The sequence below is a fragment of the Panthera tigris genome, chromosome C1 (assembly GCF_018350195.1).
Source record: "Panthera tigris isolate Pti1 chromosome C1, P.tigris_Pti1_mat1.1, whole genome shotgun sequence".
Taxonomy (NCBI): Eukaryota; Metazoa; Chordata; class Mammalia; order Carnivora; family Felidae; genus Panthera; species Panthera tigris.
The window spans coordinates 199,138,493-199,157,964 of record NC_056667.1 but is presented as its reverse complement, the minus strand read 5'-3'; the positions used below and the strand labels follow the sequence as shown (position 1 = coordinate 199,157,964).

The 19,472-nt window shown below is 45.2% G+C and overlaps 1 protein-coding gene across 5 annotated transcripts in view; it reads right to left on the bottom strand.

Moving 5' to 3' along the window:
* Positions 1–2,640: 2,640 nt before the first annotated feature.
* The window catches only part of SMARCAL1 (SWI/SNF related, matrix associated, actin dependent regulator of chromatin, subfamily a like 1), a 54,151-nt gene continuing 37,319 nt past the window's right edge, over positions 2,641–19,472 (bottom strand). For all 5 annotated transcript variants that reach the window (XM_015539240.2, XM_007086108.3, XM_007086107.3 and 2 more), the window contains exons 13-18: positions 15,121–15,191; positions 11,709–11,811; positions 8,223–8,405; positions 7,038–7,138; positions 5,770–5,866; positions 2,641–2,901 (exon numbers count right to left, since the gene is read on the bottom strand). In XM_015539240.2, coding sequence (XP_015394726.2) covers positions 2,683–2,901; positions 5,770–5,866; positions 7,038–7,138; positions 8,223–8,405; positions 11,709–11,811; positions 15,121–15,191 — 774 coding nt within the window. In that variant the 3' untranslated portion in view covers positions 2,641–2,682. The remainder of the gene's footprint in view (positions 2,902–5,769; positions 5,867–7,037; positions 7,139–8,222; positions 8,406–11,708; positions 11,812–15,120; positions 15,192–19,472) is intronic.

The window sequence follows — 19,472 nt, the reverse complement described above, 5'->3', positions numbered from 1 at the left end:
CTTTGTCCCTCTCTTTGCTGCTTGGTCTCCTTTATCTTCTTCCCAACCCTAAATGTTGGAGTGCTCTGGGGTCAGTCAGATCTGCTTTTTTCCTGAAGCCACCTTACCTGCTTGGTGGTCTCATCCAGCCCCAAGACTATAATAAACACCACTAAATCTGGTGAGGGCAGAATTCACAGCTCTTGTTGTGACTTTCCCCTGCTGGAGACTCAAATCCTACAGCCTACGGAAACATCACCACTTGGGTCTTGCCCCAAGTTGCGTTTTCCAGGAACACACAGAGTTTTGGGTACAGCGTGTTTATTAGAGATCAGTGTCTGTGAAAGGAAGGGGAGGAAACCGTGTGGCCAGGAGGAGGTGAACTGGAGCCTCAGACAGCCCAGTGCCCAGTGGGCAGTTCTGCAGCAAATACTACTAACCAGAGATGTCCAAGGGGCCCAGTGTTCATGCCCACCTTGTTCAGTCACCGATGCTGGGTGCCCTAGGAAGGGTGTAACCTCAGACAAAGTGGCTTTCTGTGGACCAGCACCAACCAGAAGCTGTGGCCAGGTGCAGGCTAGTCGTGCTCCTTGGAGCTGGGCAGCAAGCTTCCCTCCTGGAAGGCGTCTCCATCTCAAACTCAACAAGTCCATGACCAAACCCTTGACTTTGCCCTGCCCCCCCCCCTTCCCCTTCTTTATCTCCATCAGTGGCATGACAGCTTTGCACAGGCAAAATCCTAAGTCTAAGTACTGACTCCTCCTTCCTCCAATGCCTGTCCGTCAATCCAGCTCAAATTCTTTCAGCTCTACAGTCAAAATGTGTCCGATCCAAGCACTTCTCGCTTCCTTCACTCCTCTGCTCTGCACGACACACCCCGCATCGGCTGCCACAGTCCACCAGCCTCCTCTCAAACTCTTCCGTTGCCCGTTCTTCCTCAATGATGTTCTGTCCACAAACTGGAGGGATCTTTTAAAAACATAATCAGATTGCCTCCTATCCCTGCTCAAAACCAATCAGTGGTTTCACGTTCAAAATTAAATCCCATTTCTTACCCGACACAGGGGCTCCACATCACTGGCCTCTGTCTGTCTCTACACTGACATCACCTATTACTCTGGCCACGTGAGACCCCTCACCACTTTCTAAACCTGTGCTGCCCAACACAGGAGCCACCAGCCCCAAGTCTGCTGGAAATGAGCACTTGAAACGTGGCCAGTCCAGACTGGGGTGGTGTCAAATACACACCCAGCCTTGAAGACTGAGCATTACAAAAAAAAGAAAAAAAGGTAATAGAAAGTTTCTCAGTTAAGGTTTTTTTTTAATTTTTTTTTTTTACATTTATTTTTAAGAGACAGAGCACAAGCGGGGGATGGACAGACAGAGAAGGAGACACAGAATCCAAAGCAGGCTCCAGGCTCTGAGCTGTCAGCACTGAGCCCGACGCGGGGCTCGAACTCACAGACCGCGAGATCATGACCTGAGCTGAAGTCGGACGTTCAACCGACTGAGCCACCCAGGCGCCCCTCTCAGTAAGTTTTTAATAGTGATTATAAATGGTGAACTGACAATATTTCAAATATATCAAGTTAAAGAAAATATTACTAATTTGATCCTTCTTTGTTTTTTAAAACACTCTTTCAGATAATTATAATCATGTCTGTGGCTTGTGTTATATTTCTACTGGGTTGTGCGTCTCTAGACTAGGAGTTAGCAAACTGCTCCGAGGGCAAAGTCCGGCCCACCGCCTGCTTTCGTATGGCTTGTGGGCTAAGCACATCTTTTCATGTTTTTAAATGGCTAAAAATAAATCAAAAGAATAATAATTCATGGGGCGCCTGGGTGGCTCAGTTGGTTAAGCATCCGATTTCAGCTCAGGTCATGATCTCATGGTTCATGGGATCGAGCCCCAAGTGGGGGTCCACACTGACAGTGAAGAGTCTGCTTGGAGTTCTCTCTCTCTGCCCCTTCCCCACTTATGCTTTCTTTTTCTCTCAAAATAAGTAAACTTAAATAAAAAGAATAATTCATGACATATGAAAACTATATGAATTCGAATTTCAGTGCCCATGACAAAGTTTTACTGGAAGAAAGCCATAATCACTTGTTTCTGGATTACCTCTGGTTGTTCTGACCTACAGCAGCACAGGTGAGTCATTCCAATGGAGACAACCTGGCCCATAAAGCCAGAACTATTCACCATCTATTTACAGAAAAAGCTTGTCAACTCCTGCTCTCTGCCCTTACCTCCTTACTTTTCTTTGTAGGATGTAGAACTATTACTCCTCCTGTGATATCACCTCTTCAAAGGCACGAACTTTCTCTCTTTTGTTTGGTGAGTTATTGCTGGCACCTAGAACGCTGCCGGGCACATAGTAGGTGCTCTATAAACACTTGGTGAATTGATACATTTAAAAATCCAGATTTCAGGAGTTGTGTGGGATGCAGCTCGTTACCCAAAGAACATGAAGTATCACAACTACAGTCTGCTGTCTCTATTTCTCAGCCAGAAAAGCCAAGCTTAAGACCCAAGCAGATCCACACAGAAAGGCCAGAAAGAAAATGCTGACCGTTGGCCTGGTCACGCGCTGGGCTGAAGACAGACGCGAGCACTGCTGTTATGTCAAGAGGAACGCAAGCTTTAAAAACAAAACACTTTATTTTAATGAATTCCATGATTTTTAAATGCCTCCCCCCCACCCCTTATAGGGGAGAGGTAAAGCTGTCAAAATTATCAAAAAATTCAAATCTCCTTTTCTTCAGGGGGCTGTCCGTCAACGTGCTTTCGTCCAGCATGCCTCCCAGGTCCTGGAAACCACTTCCAGGGTCAAAGGATTCTGCAGCCTCCAGGAGCTCCCTGTCACTTCCGTCTTCCTCAAAGGACTTCTGGAAGAAGTCGTAGATCTGCTGCTGCTTTGGGTCCTTCATCAGAGAGAGGAAACAAGCAATGAGCAGAAAAGTGCGGGCTCCAGCACTGCCCCCACCCCCCCGCCTCCTCTGCTGGGAGGGAGACACAGAGGTGGGGGCTGTACGTTTTACGTCGTCCAGTGCTGCACGATGGCCGGTGCAGCCCCAGGTGGCCTTACCGCCTGACATCTTTTCTTCTCTGCTACTCGTGGGGTAAAGGAAAAGAAAAAAAAAAGGAAGGAAAAGGAAGAAACGGTGTGAGAGCAACTGAAGAACGCACTCTCAAACTATAATATTTGTTGGAAACGTTTTCTGCCTTCTAGCTTTCCAAATCGGTATTGAAATTGCTCCCAAGCTCTCACTTCCCGCAAAGCCGTTCTCCACCAAGGGCTAATAGTTAAGTTGTAATTCAACGCCAAAGCAGTGTGCTCAGCCATGGCTTACCCCTAATTTTCAGAGTGATTAATAAAACAGACACATACTTGACACACCGATGAGCAGATTCCCACACTTGTTTCATACACCCACCAACTCCACGGGTACGCAGTCGGCAACGATACAGTGTCAGGTCATGCCCGGCAGTTACAACCACAGCGACAGGCTCGCGACAACAGCGACGGGCTCGCTGTTACCCCTCTGCTGTCCTCTCACAAGGGTGAATTCCTGACCCTGACCGTCTTTCCATCCAGAGGGACATTTCAGGATCTCCGCAGACATCCCGGTCCCATTAAACTAAAGCTGTTTAAACCAAAACCATCTCTCCTCTCAATCCTACATCCTCCCACCAGCAGCTCTTTCCGAAAAGCCCAGTTTTCATGGTTCCCCACCATTTTTCTCGTCTCCCTGGCTTGCGATCACCAGGGTGTCCCGACCGTGAATGTCCTACGTCAAACTGGCAGCCAGTCTGCCTCTCCTGTCTGTTCCCTCCGCGATGCTCCACAGGCACACCCTTCACTCAGACTGTGTCACTGGGCACCTGCACGGATTTGCAATGGCTCCCCTGTAGGCCTCTTCCCATTTCAATCCCTGGCAGGTCTCTGCCAGGCTGACTTCTGCCCCAGGCTGTCCTTGAACAGGATCTTCTTGTCACATCCTGGGGTCCCCGTGTCTACCTCACTGATGCTAAAGTAGCTTCCCTGGTTTTTCAGCACTTTTCTAATCAGGTCTCAACCTAGCTGGCCTCTATTTCCTCACTGTTCCTTACTAGAAAGCCCTCGGCACTGGTGACGCTAAGTCCTTGAAACCTGATCAAAGAGCTCCAGATTATCCAATCAACCTGCATCCAACATTCCCTTGCCTTTCAGGACCCCAGCCTTCCCCAGGAGGAGAGATATTAAAGGTCATTAAGGTCAGCCTCACGTGATGCACGTGTCTTCCTCCAGAAACAGTCTCATCGGCCTCTGTCTGAAGGAACTGCAAGGTCAAAGAAATGCTGCCCCACAAGGCAGCCTGTTCCAAGTAAAACAACTGTTAGCCTGCATTTGATTATGATGGTGGCAAGACCGTGGGCTAATTCGGAGCATGCATGATTAATGGAAGAGAGTTCCAAGATCAGATTAGTATTCTACTTCCCCTCTCGGAAGGCAGGCTATCTCAGCAAGACATAAACTCTTTTGCTTTTACCTCCTACTAGGAGGCAACGTTTTCTTTTCCTACTAGTTGATGAAATTTTCAGCCCTCTTTTAATTAAAAAAATAGATATAATTATCAATCAAAACAAATATTGATAAACTGCATTTATATTATCTCACACTTGTACCATAGGCAGAAATTCTTCACTAATTCAGAGTAAGTGACGGTAAGGGCAATATGATAAATGAGTTCTAAATAAATTCATTCGCACCGATTCAGAATCCTTTAAAAATAAGCCTCCTTCTTTTCAAAGGGCATATGATAACCAAGGCTCTGTTAAAATATTTACCATCCAACTGAATTCGAGAGTTCTTTAAAAAGCTCAAAAGTAAGTTTGTCTTATTTATTTATTTTTAAATTAGGTGTTTGAAATTTTCAACTTATTATTTTTTAATGATTTTTAATATATTTTTGAGAGAGAAAAAGTGTGAGCAGGGGAGGGACAAAGAGAAAGAGACACAGAATCTGAAGCAGGCCCCTGGCTCTGAGCTGACAGCACAGAGCCCGATGCGGGGCTTGAACCCACTTACAGTGAGATTATGACCTGAGCCAAAGTCAGATGCTTAACCAACTCAGCCACCCAGGCACCCCAAAAGTAAGGTTGTTTTAAAATTAGCTTATTAACTGTTTCTATCTATAAGGATAATTTACACTCTACATTTAAAAATATGATCTCTGTGGGGCACCTGGGTGGCTCAGTCTGGTTAAGCATCTGACTTAAGCATAGGTCATGATCTCAGGGTTTATGAGTTCAAGCCCTGCTTCAGGTGAGCCCCGCTTCTCTCTCTCTCCCTCTCTCTCGCTCTTACTGTCTCTCGTGGGATTCTCTTTCTCTCTCTCCCTCTCTCTCTGCCCCTCACTCACTTGCACCCTCTCTCTCTCAAAAAAAAAAAAAGTAAAAAATGATCTGAGTATTATTTATCTCAATAATTACATTTGAAAGGAAGCCTTTAGTTGCTAAATGAATGTAAATGAAAGATCAAATCCTCAGACTCTCTAGTCTTCCTGTCACTCAAAGATTTTGATGATTTAACTCCCCTTCTGATTCTGGGCAGTTCCATGAGAAGGAGAGGACACCGAGGTTTCCAGATGAGCTACTGAGCTACCGTAAGGCCGCCTATCTGCACGAGGCTGGAGGAAATCCCCAGGAGGCATCCACACCTCCTCTTTCAGGACCCAAGGGCTGAGCAGACAACTTAATGCACCCCCCCCACCCCGCCCCAGTGGCAAGGAGTCATGTGCTGGTGTTACCTTGTGGAAATAATCAGTGGCTTCTGCCATTTCTGAAAAATTGGTCTCAGAAAGTCCGGCTTCACCCAGAACTTTAATCTTCTCTTGAATCATGGGCCTATTGGGGAGAAATGAGCTGCAGTGACTACAAGCTGCACAGAACCAGCAGACTGATTAAAAGGAGACCACCCTCCTTGATTTTATAGGACTGAAGCATGCTGTTTCACTTCTTTGCAACTCTCAAGGCACAAATACCCATCCAAAAATATTTCCCTCCTCTCAGCTGTGAACCAATTTAGGGCTCATATCATGAGGTTCAAAGCTCTACTGGAAGATGTAGAGGAAATATATGTCTCATTAAAACAAAATTCTGGGGGCACCTGGGTGACTCAGTTGGTTAAGCGTCCAACTTCAGCTCAGGTCATGATCTCGCAGTTTGTCAGTTCGAGCCCCACATCAGGCTCTGTGCTGACAGCTCAGAGCCTGGCGCCTGCTTCAGATTCTGTGTCTCCCTCTCTCTCTGCTCCTCCCTCTCTTGTGCTCTGTCTCTCTCTCTCTCGAGAAATAAACATTAAAAAAAAATTTTAAACAAAATTCTGAACCTGGTGCTCTCATGAGATGCCCAGTTAACAAATCCACAAATCCAAAGAATTGGGAAGCAGGGACCGCCTACACGTATGGCAAAGGTAAGACTCTGTAGTCATAAGGCTGGAAACAGAGTAGTAGAAACTAACGAGATAATCAAAAAAGTTAGCATTTGGCAGGGGTAAACGGCATTGGGAAGGAGCATTTCGGGATTTTTTGCTTGGTTAACAGACCTGAGCCCCAGCGTTGCGAATTTTACCCCAGCTCTGCTGAGGAAGCACCTCCTGGCCCAGAGTGAGCCACTCTCTCCGATGGTCAGCAGCACCACTGGAAGATGGCCTTACTGTACCAACACACGGCGTAAAGGGGCACAGGGGGATATCACTGTGTGTCTCAGCAGTGCTTTCATGGCTGGGACACAGTGTCTTACAAGCAAACCTGCACCTACACTTCATCACAATCGGCTCCCCCCCACCTTGGTCAGGCCAGTGGGAAAGGAGCCACACCGCCTTATTCCTCATGCACCCAGCAAGCCGTGAGTGAAGGCTGAGAAGGAGGCCCGGCATAGTTATGGTGGAAGCGGGAGGGCATCGTTCCTGGGCCTTCTGCACGGGTCCCTGAAGACACCAGCAAGAGCAGGGGCAGTTAGGAAGGAAAATACATCATTGCTATCAGCCCCACTCAACCCCAGGGGCTGGCCATACCAGAGGTAGTCGTCAGCTGTGCCTTTCGCCACGAGGTAATGGATGCTCACGGAGCTGGACTGTCCGATTCGGTGCACCCGGTCCTCAGCTTGGAGCAGCACCTGTGAGACCCGGGGATGAGGACGGAAGCGGGCGGCCCCCTGCCCCCGAGCCCACCACACCCTTCCTCCTCAAAGGACTTCACTCCGTGACCCAAGGCAGCAGGCCAGAGAGCCTCTACCTTCAAACAAGCTGTCATCCAACTAAAGAGAAAACCAAACAAAAATGCTGGCTGGGAGAACTAGAATCTGTGGCCGGACAGCTGCGAATGGACCTCTGGTACCGGGCACAGCACTAGATGCCACGAGGGAACGAGCAGTGAGCACGAGGCCGCACTGAAGGGCACACGAAGGAAGCCTGGCACACTTCCATTCTTCTCGCAGTGAAAGAAACCATTACCTTCTAAATAAACGAACACATCGCAACCAAGGGAGAGGCCATATATGATTAGGGGTAGGGCGATTTTTTTAATATGGTGGTAAGCACTACAATAAATAACAAAACCCAAGAGCATTGTTTCTATTATACAAGGCCTCAGCCTCGAAGCCCATCCATCATGAAGCAGGGCCCTCCGTGTGGCCAGTGACCCATATCTGCTGTCACAGCTCTCAGCTGATAAGGCCAGTGGGCACAAGGACCATGTTCAGGGAACACTCACACCGGTCGCCTGCCGTGGCCCCATCGGCTAAGCAGCTCACAGTGATGGTTAATAGAAGGGACCCAGGCTGGAAAGCCAGAGGCCTGGGCTGCGGCTGCTGCCGCCACAGGACCCCGTTCGGGTAGAGCTATGCACCTGAGCTACCTGTGCCCCAATTTCCTCACAGAGGGATGGATGCTAAAGTTCCTTCTAGCCTTCTAAAACTTCCATATTCCCATTGGCAAGACGGAGTAGATAATCCTAGTCCTTACGAGGCTGTCGTGAAGACCTAACGAGCCAGTCGATGTGCGAGTCTTCGTTCCTTTTACGATGGATGTGTGGGAAGTAGCAATGTGTCTACGAGGCCCCACAGGGACAGACGGAAGAGTAACTGGCGCTAGGGACAGCTGACAGCTACAGGGAACCTTGTCTGCCCAGACTGACGCTCGCTCCTGCTGCCCCACGGCCACGAGCGCGCCCGGGGAGCTCAGGTCGCGCGCGTCCCTTACCCCTGGATTCCAGAACAGCTCGGCGAACACCACCAGGTCAGCCGAGGAGAAGGTGAGGCCCATGCTGGCGGCAGTGATGGACAGCACGGCCACGGCGTGACTCTCGAACAGCTGGAACTGCCGGCACAGGTCGTCCCGGTCTGCTGAGGAGGTGGAGCCGTCGATGCGGACGTGCTGCACGTGCTGCAGGGACAGGGGCGGGGAGCAGGGCGGGCTCTTTTCACTGGCATCACCCCTAAGATCATCCAGCGTGTTGCAGGTGGTGGTAGCTCTTTCCTGTTTTATTACTGAGTCCTACTCCGTAGTGTGGACGTGCCACAGTTTTGCCATTCACCTCTGGAGGGAACCTGGGTCGGCTCCAGTGTGGGACTACTACACCTGTGTGTTCGTGTGCCGCGAACACCTGCACACGTGTTTCCGTGAACACATGCGCTTTCGCTCCTCTGAGGTCAAGTGCCCAGGGGCCAACCGCTGGGCCACACGGTCCTTGCTTGTCCAGTTTAGCTTTATTGGCTTTTAAGGGGCATTTATTTTTTTCTAACGATAAACATTACAAAAAAATTCAGATATCAGTCCTATTACCGACCTATTTTTTCCAGTCATTCTTTTCTCAACGTGTATGATACCCTTTTAAACACAACGTTTTAGATCCTGCTTTTTTCTAATAAACATATTGTAAATAAACTAAACTATTAAAGTTTTCTAAAACGCAACTTATAATGTCCATATTTTGTTACGTGGCAACAGTATAATTTATCTGTTCGTGTGTTCCTTCACATTTGGCGGATTCTTAATTTTTACTAAAAAAAGGATGGGTCGGTGAATGCCCACCGACAACAGGTGAATGGATAATAACCATGGTATATGCATATGATGCAATATTACTCAGCAATAAGAAGCAATGACCTGCTCATACCCGTAATACCAGATAGGAATCTCAAAATATGTTGAGAGAAATCAAATTAAAAGAAAGAGTGCACACTGAATTATTCCACATTTATATCATGCCCTAAAAATGCAAATTAATTTACAGTGACAGAGAGCAGCCCTGTGGTGGCCTGGAGACAGGAGGGCAGGGAGAGACAGGAGAGATGACCAAGGGCACAAGGAAATTCCTGGGGCCAACAGACACATTGACTATCTTGATTCTTTTTTTTTTTTTTTTTTTTTTTTTTTTTAAATTTTTTTTTTTTTTTTCAACGTTTATTTTATTTTTGGGACAGAGAGAGACAGAGCATGAACGGGGGAGGGGCAGAGAGAGAGGGAGACACAGAATCGGAAACAGGCTCCAGGCTCCGAGCCGTCAGCCCAGAGCCCGACGCGGGGCTCGAACTCACAGACCGTGAGATCGTGACCTGGCTGAAGTCGGACGCTTAACCGACTGCGCCACCCAGGCGCCCCGACTATCTTGATTCTTAACAAGCTGCACACTTTACATGTAGTTTATTCCACATCAGTTATAGCTCTATAAGGCTATTTCTAATATAAAATTTTCTAATAGAAAGAATTTCTAATAAAAATCTCTAAAACATTTTTAAAGGATGGGTTAAAATAAATCTGTTCATGGTTCTTTGCCCATATTTGGTTATTTCTTTAGACTGTACTACTGAAAATCAAAGTACTTGGGCAAAAGGGAGAGATTTAGTTTAAGGATCCTGATATTATCGCAGAATCGCTTTCCAGTAAGTAACGAATGAGGATGTCCAGCTCACTGCACCGCTATCAAAAGTGAGCGCTGCATGTTTAAAAAAAAATTTTTTTTTTAATGCTTATTTATTTTTGAGACAATGCGAGAGACAGAGTGCAAGCAGCGGAGGGGCAGACAGAGGGAGAAACAGAAAATGAAGCGGGCTCCAGGCTCTGAGCTGTCAGCCCAGAACCCGATGCGGGGCTGGAACTCACGAGCCGTGAGATCATGACCTGAGCCGTAGTCGGACGCTTAACCGACTGAGCCACTCAGGCACCCTGAGCACTGCACGTTTTTAAAACCTCTGCTGATGTGATTGGTTTTCATTTCTTTGATTATGAGTGGAGTTGAATTTTTTCATATCTCAGGTTCTTTTTAAACGGTCCTCTGATCTCCACAAAGTTAAGAAGCACAGATCTACACTATTATTTTTTATAGTTGAATGGACTATCATTTAGCAGTATGCCTATTGATGAACATTTAGGTCTCTATTTGATATTATAAATAATATCACAAATCTTATGCATAAATTTTTGAAATCTCATACATAAATCTGACCAGCTTGATTATTTCCTTAGGATAAATTCCTAGAAGAGAAGCTGGGAAAAATTCGAGTGTGCATTAAGTTATTGCCAAATTGTCCCGCCAAAAGGTACCAAATGTACAAAAAAAAAAAAAAAAAAAAAAAGCCCTTGGTTTAACCACAGTGTATATGTGTGACCGAACAGATCCATATTTTTAGGTAATTTAAATCAATTCTTTCCTTTGTGATTTCTTTCATTGTTTTTACGTTTAGAAGGTCATCCTGCATCCAATGATTAGCTATACATTCATCTATAGCTTCTTCTAATGCTTCCTGGCTTTAATGAGCTTTGATTTGTCTGAAATTTAATAAACAGTGAAGTTGAGTTTCATTTAAGTGTTCCATCCAATTACTTAGCCAATTATCCAAACTTGATCTGTTGAATAAATTAAGCCAAATTTTTGATGACTCCTTGATAGTACACTATTTTTTTTTTTTTTTTTTAAATACTAAAGGGCTACTTAACTAAAGAGTTCTTAACACTAAAGAGGGCTCTCCATTCTATTCCACCCATCTGAACACCAGTTCTGGGATAAGCATGAGTTTTATAACAGATTTTAATATTTGGAGACACAAGTCTGTTAACATTGTTCTTTGTCAACATTGTCTTAGCTATCTCTCCTGCTTATTTTTTGAGACTCCTTTAGCACAATAATATAAAGTTCCCTTAAAATACCCAACTGGAATTTTTATTAGGATTGAGTTAAACCTACAAATTCATTTGGGAAGGACCAGTATTTTTACAGCCTTGTGCTTTTTCAATGGAGCATGGCCCAAATCTCTCCAACTCTTCATTGGTTTCTACACTCTTCTTGGTGAGATTACTTTTAGGTACTTTATGCTTTTTTGTGCTGTGAACTTGAATATTTACTAATTAGTTATAGCTGGTACACAAAAAATCAATTTATTTAGTGTATTTATTTGGAATCTAGGCACTCTCCTAAACTCTTGTGCATTCTAATAATTTTCCAATTAGTTGGCTTGAGTCTCCTGAATATACTGACAGCTCTGATTTTTCCTTTCCAAGGATTATGGCTTTTAATTCTACTGCCTGGCTTCCTGCATCACATCATATACAAAATTCAAAGCCAGATGGATTAATGAACCACCTCTAAAATTTTCAGAAAAAAAATAATTGCAGGAGAAAAAATTTATGACCTTAAAAAGGAAACGATTTCTTAAGCACATCCTGTGTTGAATTTCGAAGGGGGCTCACCTTTCTCTCAAGCTCTTTAGTAAGTGCATCCAGAACCACCTTATGGTGTGCAAACACTAGAAACTTCTCTCTTCCACTTTCCAGTAGGTCCAGGACGTATTCACTGCATTTGACAATGACAGCACAATGAAGTAAACATATACTTATCCAGCTGAAATGACTTCACTGCATTTTTAGCAGACACCTTTGAGGCACCTGCTCTCTCCCCAGCCCTTTCCCTCCCTTTCTCTGGGAGCTGACCTCTCAGCTCTACTGCTCACACCAGGTCACCTGAACAGAAGAAGCAAAATTAGGAGCTGCAGGGAAGCCACCTTCTGCCGTGTGCCGAAAGAGTTATTCCTTACTTTTACGTCATCTCCCGCACGCTAATAAATCAAAATACTGTTATGTTTTATGTGTCTCTGATGATGTTGCTGAAACTTTCTTACTATCTGGGATCACAGAAGACAACTAACAGTTTCACTTTTTCTGCTCTACTCTTGTTGTAATGTGTTTTCAATACAAATTGCAATGTCGTCTAAGATCTGAAAATGCCTAAGCGGGGGATTAAGGGATTCTTGACAGTAATCAAATTTCTGGAAGTGCAATATTGAAATGTAAGTATTAGTACTGAAGAGACGGTCGGGAAAAGCTCCCTAGTTCCCTCGCACATTAGACGGCAAGCTGCAAAGCCAACAGTTAAGTCAGTGGTAAGGGAATTTTTTTTCTGAGGCAAAGGAAGATGGAGTGAAGAACCATATTTGCATGCTCTTTATTCTCCCCTTGATTTACTTCTCTCTTCCACAACTGTGTTTTTTCTTGACTTCCCACGCCCATCTTTAGCCACGGCCCCGAAGGAAGGCAGCTACCCTGGGGAGCTGTAGGGTGGGGGTGGTGTATCACCCAGTCAACAAACTCTTATGGCTTCCCTGGGATTAATGCCCTGCGGAGGGTTCACAATCCCAGGACAGGTCACTGTTCCCACAAGGGCAACTGGAAGGTGAGCCTCCTCGGACACAAACAGGACTCACTCTGCCTGAGGCCTTCCTCACACGTGGGTGTGTCTGGGCACAGAAGAGACATTGCCCTCCATGGAGAAGGACAAATCTCAAAGCCTTCCTCTAAGCATCTAAGAATTATATTCAAGCAACACTGGTCAACCAGGGAATGGATTTGAGTTTAATCTGTGAATAGTTGGTACTAATAGAATCTACTTTAATTAGTTTGAGAGACATAAAATTTGCCATGATATAAGCAAGAAAGTTTATTGCTACAGCATCAAAAAGTCACAAAGCCATACAATCAAGCTGGACATCTCATTAACAACTATAGGTGTCAGTTTTCCTAATTCCTCTCTCTTCTGCATCTCAGACACGGCTTTGTATTTCTACCCTTCCCAAGTCCCTAAATTGCCAGGCTGGAAATATCTGCCTACCACAATACCATTGGCTTTTGTATCAAAAGATGCCCATTAAAATGAAAACAGACAAACAACAGCAAAAAAGGGAAGAAAAACCATTAGCAGAGGAAATTGGGGTTTTAAAATTATAATCTCATTTCCACTTACTAGTTGTATGACTCTGAGGCTCCGAGATATACATGAAATTTACTTAGTTTCTGCATTTTGAAAATGGGGCCAGTTTCACTTATTTGACTGATCTCACAAAGAGGCTCCAAGTGTGAAAGGAGTTAACAGATGTCAAAACTGGCTGGAAACAATAAAGCACTACCCAAGTTACCGTGGAATTTTGAGAAAGTATGTACAAGGCAGGTAATAGACTGGATGTCTGTGCCCCTCCCTCACCAAATCATGGTGAATGATAACCCCCAAGGTGATGTTACCGTGAGATGAGACCTTTGGGAAGTGATAAGGTCATAAGGATAGAGCCCTCTTGAATGAAACTAATGATCTTATCAAAGAGACCCCAGAGAGCAACCTCACTCCTTCTGTCACATGAGGACACAGCGAGAAGACAGCTGTCTGGGAGCCAGGAAGACGGCCCTTACCAGGCACCTCATGTGCCGGTGCCTTGATCTTGGACTTCTCAGCCTCTAGAAATGCGAGAAATACATCTCTGTTGTTCAAGCCACCCAATCTATGGCATTTTTGTTATGGCAGCCTAAACGGACGAAGACCAGATATAACCAAAGTTTATTTATGAGGTAGCTGAATGGCTAGATTTAAACTTTCTAAGAAAAATGGCTGGTTCTGTGGCTAGCACTCAAGAGACCCTGGATTTTGTAGGTCCCGAGCTGAGAGACTGAGGGAAAGGATCACACCCTTGCCATCTGTTATTCAGCAGCTCGTGAGAGATGGGGTCGTGGGGGCAATTCAGATTAGTTTCTGAGAGATAAGTTTCCAGGTTGTAAAACCACATCTGGAGTTCATTAGTTTCCTAACAGGATCATAAATGAAAAGGGCAGTGCCCAGAGGCTGAAGGAGAGCTGGCCAACATTCAGCAGTCTTTTTGTGCAGAAACTTAGATTTGAATAATGCAGTGAACTCACTCCCTTACCGCATTTAGGGGTGCAGAGGGAGAGGCTGGAGAGGCTGGGGTATCTGGAGGCTGAGTGAGAGGGTGAGGTAGGCTGTCTGTGTCTCAATTTATACACAGATCTTGGTCCCCACAGCCAAGCTGGCACCGCTCAGCCCACACTAAGTTCATTTTCATTGTAATTAAATCACTTGGACCATTATCCTGCCAGAGCCTCACATGAATGTTAAACAATAAAAAATTAGGCAAACGCACGTCATGAGAATTGCCTCAAGTTTCTACCACAGTGAATATTTGAACATGAGTGGGTTTTTCCTTCCTTTAAGAAAAGCAGACAATTTTTCAAGTCAGTGAATACATTTAAGAATAGGAATTATGACTTCAGCCTTAGTTTATAAGGCAGAAGGAAAACTCAGTGTGACAGTGGCCACTTGCCGGTATCTTTTGAGCAAGCTTGGACAGTTTGTACGACAGCCTTTCTATGTAGGTAAAGAACAGCTGAAACTTCTGTCTTTGGAGAACCCCAGAGAATCCCCATATGAGGGAACCTTCTCGGTCTTCCATGAAACCCCCAATGTTTTTCTACAGGCAAGTGACCATAGTTTTCCTAATAAGGGAAAAAGCTCCCCTTAGTGTTTGGTCAACCCCTACCCTCCTTGTAAGTGCAGCAGCTCCACTGATGAGTGGTCAAGACAGGATCTCTCAAGGACCCCAAACTCATACTGGCACTGCTCCCGGGACAGGCCCGCTTCTGCCCTGTGGTGATGAGCCGTGCTGCCCTAAGCCTTGTACGGAAGTAGCAATAATTCTAATGCCTGATCATTTCATACAGAGCAATAAAACCATTCTGGCGGACTAAGGTAATAGGTGTTATCTTTCGAAAGACGAGGGAGAGACAGAGGGTGGGAGAGAGAAGTCAGCATGTGGGGGCCACTCACATGACACATGGGATTTTCGCTTCAGCTGTTCTACTGAAGAAGAGGAGGAGGGCTTCTTTTTGCTGCCGGTTCTGTGGAAACAGAAGACTAGGTTTAAAGTCTCCCACTCCGGGAACCCTGGGAGAAGCTGACATAATCATCACCGCTCTGAGCTTTACAGACTCGAATGCCAGTTATCAGAGCCAGGAGGCCCTGACTTTAGCCAAGCCATAGGAACTGTATAGACTCTACCGTGTCATTGGAAACGTGACATTACAGGGACCCGGTCATCTCCCAAGAACTGTTGTGAATACGAAAGCCCCTGGAATGGGGCTTCACCTGCCGTCTGTGCCGAGCTCACATGAGCGGCTAAAATGCAGTCTTGCTCAGCTATTTAAGCCATTTACTACAGCCAGCGACTTCCATGCGCCAGTGGCCCGTGCTGTTCTTGCCTCCCCCTTTCTCTTCTGCCACATCGTGTCCATACCTCAGTTTACTTCTTTTTTTTTTTAAAGGCTTTTCTTTTAATTTTTTTTAATGTTTATTTTTATTTTTGAGAGAGAGAGAGAGACCAAGCATAAGCAGGGGAGGGGCAGAGAGAGAGGGAGACACAGAATCCGCAGTGGACTCCAGGCTCCGAGCTGTCAGCACAGAGCCCAACACGGGGCTCGAACTCATGAGCCATGAGAACATGACCTGAGCCAAAGTCGGATGTTTAACTGACTGAGCCACCCAGGCGCCCCTAAGTTTAATTCTATCCAAGACTTACTCAATTGATTCCAACTGGCACCAGTTAGCTTATTCTAGTATCATCTCAAAACCCTTATTCACGTGTTTTGGCCTGGCTCCCACATAAGGTGATTGACCTCCTAGGAGGAGAAACCATATTTTCCTTATAGTTTGCATCTAAATAAATACTAATTGAGAATGCTAACGCAGGAGATGCACACATAGTTTCACAATGTCACAAGATAACATTTTCTATCACTCTGGGCCCCCAGGGAGGACACTCTTACCATCTTCGCTAGGGTGGCCCTCTCCTTCCACTAGCAAGGGTGGGATTACACATGCCCTCAGTTTTTCTGTGCCTGGGCCCTGTGAGGCCGGTCACGGACACAATAGCGTCTTCACGGAACAAAGAAGTGAGCCCACAGTAATAACACATATGGCCCTGAACTCGTGGATAACTCAGGAAAGCAGCCACAGCCAGGCTGTGGAGCCTGCTTGGGACTGTGTCTCCCTCGCTCTCTGCCCCTCCCCCGCTTGCTCTCTATTTCTCTAAATAAATAAAAATAAATAAACTTACAAAAATAAGTAAAATGTTACTCATTACATACATTACGTATATCTCTATATAAGTGTACATGTATATAATACATGTTTTAAAGCAAAATACACACACGTTTTATAGAAACACTACCAAATGATACCTTAAACAACGGGCACCACAACGGGGGAGGAGCTGCCTGGCCAAAACAGCTCCCCGGCTCTTAACAGCATCTTTCCTCTAGGACTCGATGAGAAGGAAGAAAGATAACCCGGAACCACAGGAAGCCAGGGGGCCACTGACAGTGCAGCGGAACCACCATCCCTCCTATGTTGTGACCGAGGCCCAACTGAACAATTCAAACTTCCCGGGAACTCTTATTGGAGACGCGACCCGGTGACAGTGTCTTAAACTCTTTCTCAGCTACAGGCCCTGTTTAGACTCGGATGGAGCTAGCTCACTTCTGGCCAGTGAGCTCACAGGCGTCCTGAAGTCCATTCATGTCCCCTCACAGGGTCCTTGCAGCAGGTCAGGCCCTCTCACATAACATGGTCCCTCACAGGATACACCAAGGGGACAGAGCCAGGCTTCCAGGTACTGACCGCACCTGCAGCGGGCGGGCCACAAGCAGACGGCACCCCGGTGTCCTTAGTCCTGACATTCACTCCCACGCCCTTTGGACACCACCACCGCTCTCGTCAGGTCCTTCCCTCCCACCCACGCTCGCTCACTCCGCACCGGCTAACAAGACAGGGAGAGGAAACGACGGACAAGTGGCGGGAAGCACTCTGAGAGACCTTGCCCATGTGAGGTTTGCCGAGAGCTGATGAGGTGCGGTGGAACAAACACCCAGGTTCACTGGGCACCTGTGATGTGCACCAAAGCCTTCAAAGTACACACGTCCCTGAGTGGTGGTGACTTTCTCCTTCAAATCTACACTCACCATATAGTCCACATTCACCAATTCCTATGTAAGCTGCTATTACTCAGAAAAGTGAGCTGAAATAACTCAAATGTCTGACTCAAAGTTATTAGCAAAATTATAACATGGGCATGGGGGAAGTTTTAAAGGAACATTTAACAACATAGGAAAGTGTTCACAATGTAGTTTTGTAACCTGTATTCTTCGCTGGCTGATGGATGGTTACAGGGTATCCATTCTGCTTTTAAAATATGTTATTCATTTGGGGCACCTGGGTGGTTAAGATGGTTAAGCGTTTGACTTCGGCTCAGGTCATGATCTCATGGTTCATGAGTTCAAGCCCCGCGTCGGGCTCTGCGCTGATGGCTCAGAGCCTGGAGCCTGCTTGGAATTCTGTCTCTTTCTCTCTCTCTCTGCCCCTCTCCCCAACCCTCTAAATAAATAAATAAATAAAAATAAACTTAAAAAACTATATATAAAATATGTTACCCATATCTCTATATAATACATATTTTAAAGCAAAATATACACGTTTGATAAAAAACTACCCAAATGATATATGCCAACATTATATGATATTTTTAAAAGATGGGTGACTCTTTTTTATAGTATAAGAAACAATAAGTGTTTCTTATAAGTACTTTTATTTTTCAGATTCTAGGCAATAGATAGCTACTGTATTTTTAATGTAGGAGAAACCAATAGTTTTATCTTAAAAAAAAAAAAACAAAAACAAACTTTCCCCAAACTAAGTAGACATAATACTGGTCCATTAATGATCTCACTTCGTTTGCCAGCTGTGGACCAGGAAATTTTAAATAACCTGTATTCTCTGTTCTTGTGTCCTTGACTTGTACTAAATTAGGTCCACTGGGGTTTTGAATTATTTTTTTTAGGTTGGAATTTGAATGCATCGTCAAACAGCAGAAGGGTGAAGTAACACTGTCACCAGGAAGTCTGCACGGACTTGTTCCATTTTTCTGCCTAGTCCTGCTGATCAAAAAAATTACTATAGACAAAAGCTGATCAGAATTAGAGTCAGCTTTTCTTAGCCTGTGAAAAGATATCTATTATTTCAGCTGAAAATAAGACAAAGCTTTCATCGTGCATTATATTTCATAAATGGGCCACTTCCTCCAGATGGGAAGGTGTGAGGGAACAAAGAATCACTTCTTAATGGGTTAGCAGTGGAACGCACAACACTGCAGGGAAACTTGGGGCTACAAGGTAACTATCAAAATGGGAGGGCACCTTTCTGCAGATTCACAGGGCTTCCTCACTTGACTAAAACCATAAAACCACGATCCCCAAACATTTTATTTTGTTCAACTCAAGCTTTCACAGCCAGCCAGGGTTTGGAAGGCAGGTCAAAAGCCATCTGGTCCCACTCCTGGCTCACCTTCCTGAATTAAGTGAGGGTGCAGCCTCTGATCAGATCCACAGTGGACAGATACACCACATCCGTGGCTTTGGAGTAAGACAAGTTCTGGCGGTCCAAAGGGCAAAGCTCATGAATTCATGTTCTACTTGGATTTTCCATTATAAAAATGAATTGACATTAAAAAACACAAAAGGGAAGCGATTTTTCAGGGATTTGTCTTGTTATCGGAAAGAATCTAGTAACCGGCTTCAGCATAATGCTGAAGGTAATCTGTACCAACTCAATTTCTCTCTTTTAGGGACAAACTTAATTTTTCTGAGATGCCAAGGAAACATGGCAACTCTAAGCACTGGACTGAGAAGAGTGCTGGGCTCCTCCTCTGCTGGATTCTTGAATTACGCTGCAATTTAGGCTTTCATAATCTGCAAAACCAGTGTTTAAGACCCTGGGAAGAAGGGCAGGGAGACGACAATCACACAACAGGAGGGACTCAGAGCCACTGACACTGTCCTTAGGCACTTTTCCTGCATGAGGTCTAGGAGACCAGTACTGGCTCCCCTTTTTAGGTAAGAAAATATCAAAATATGCCAGAATTTAGGGGACTTATATGGCCACCGGAAGTTATAAAAATACCCAACATTCCTGATTTCCATGCTTTAGCCTAGTCAATTTTACATTAGCCCTGTAAACTCAGAGCTCAAACTTTCAGGTTACATCTGAAATCATCTTTGGAAAGAGCCCCCTCGCCTAATGTGAAGAACTACATAAGCTGGTGAAAAATTTTAAAAATGCTTTCAAATCTT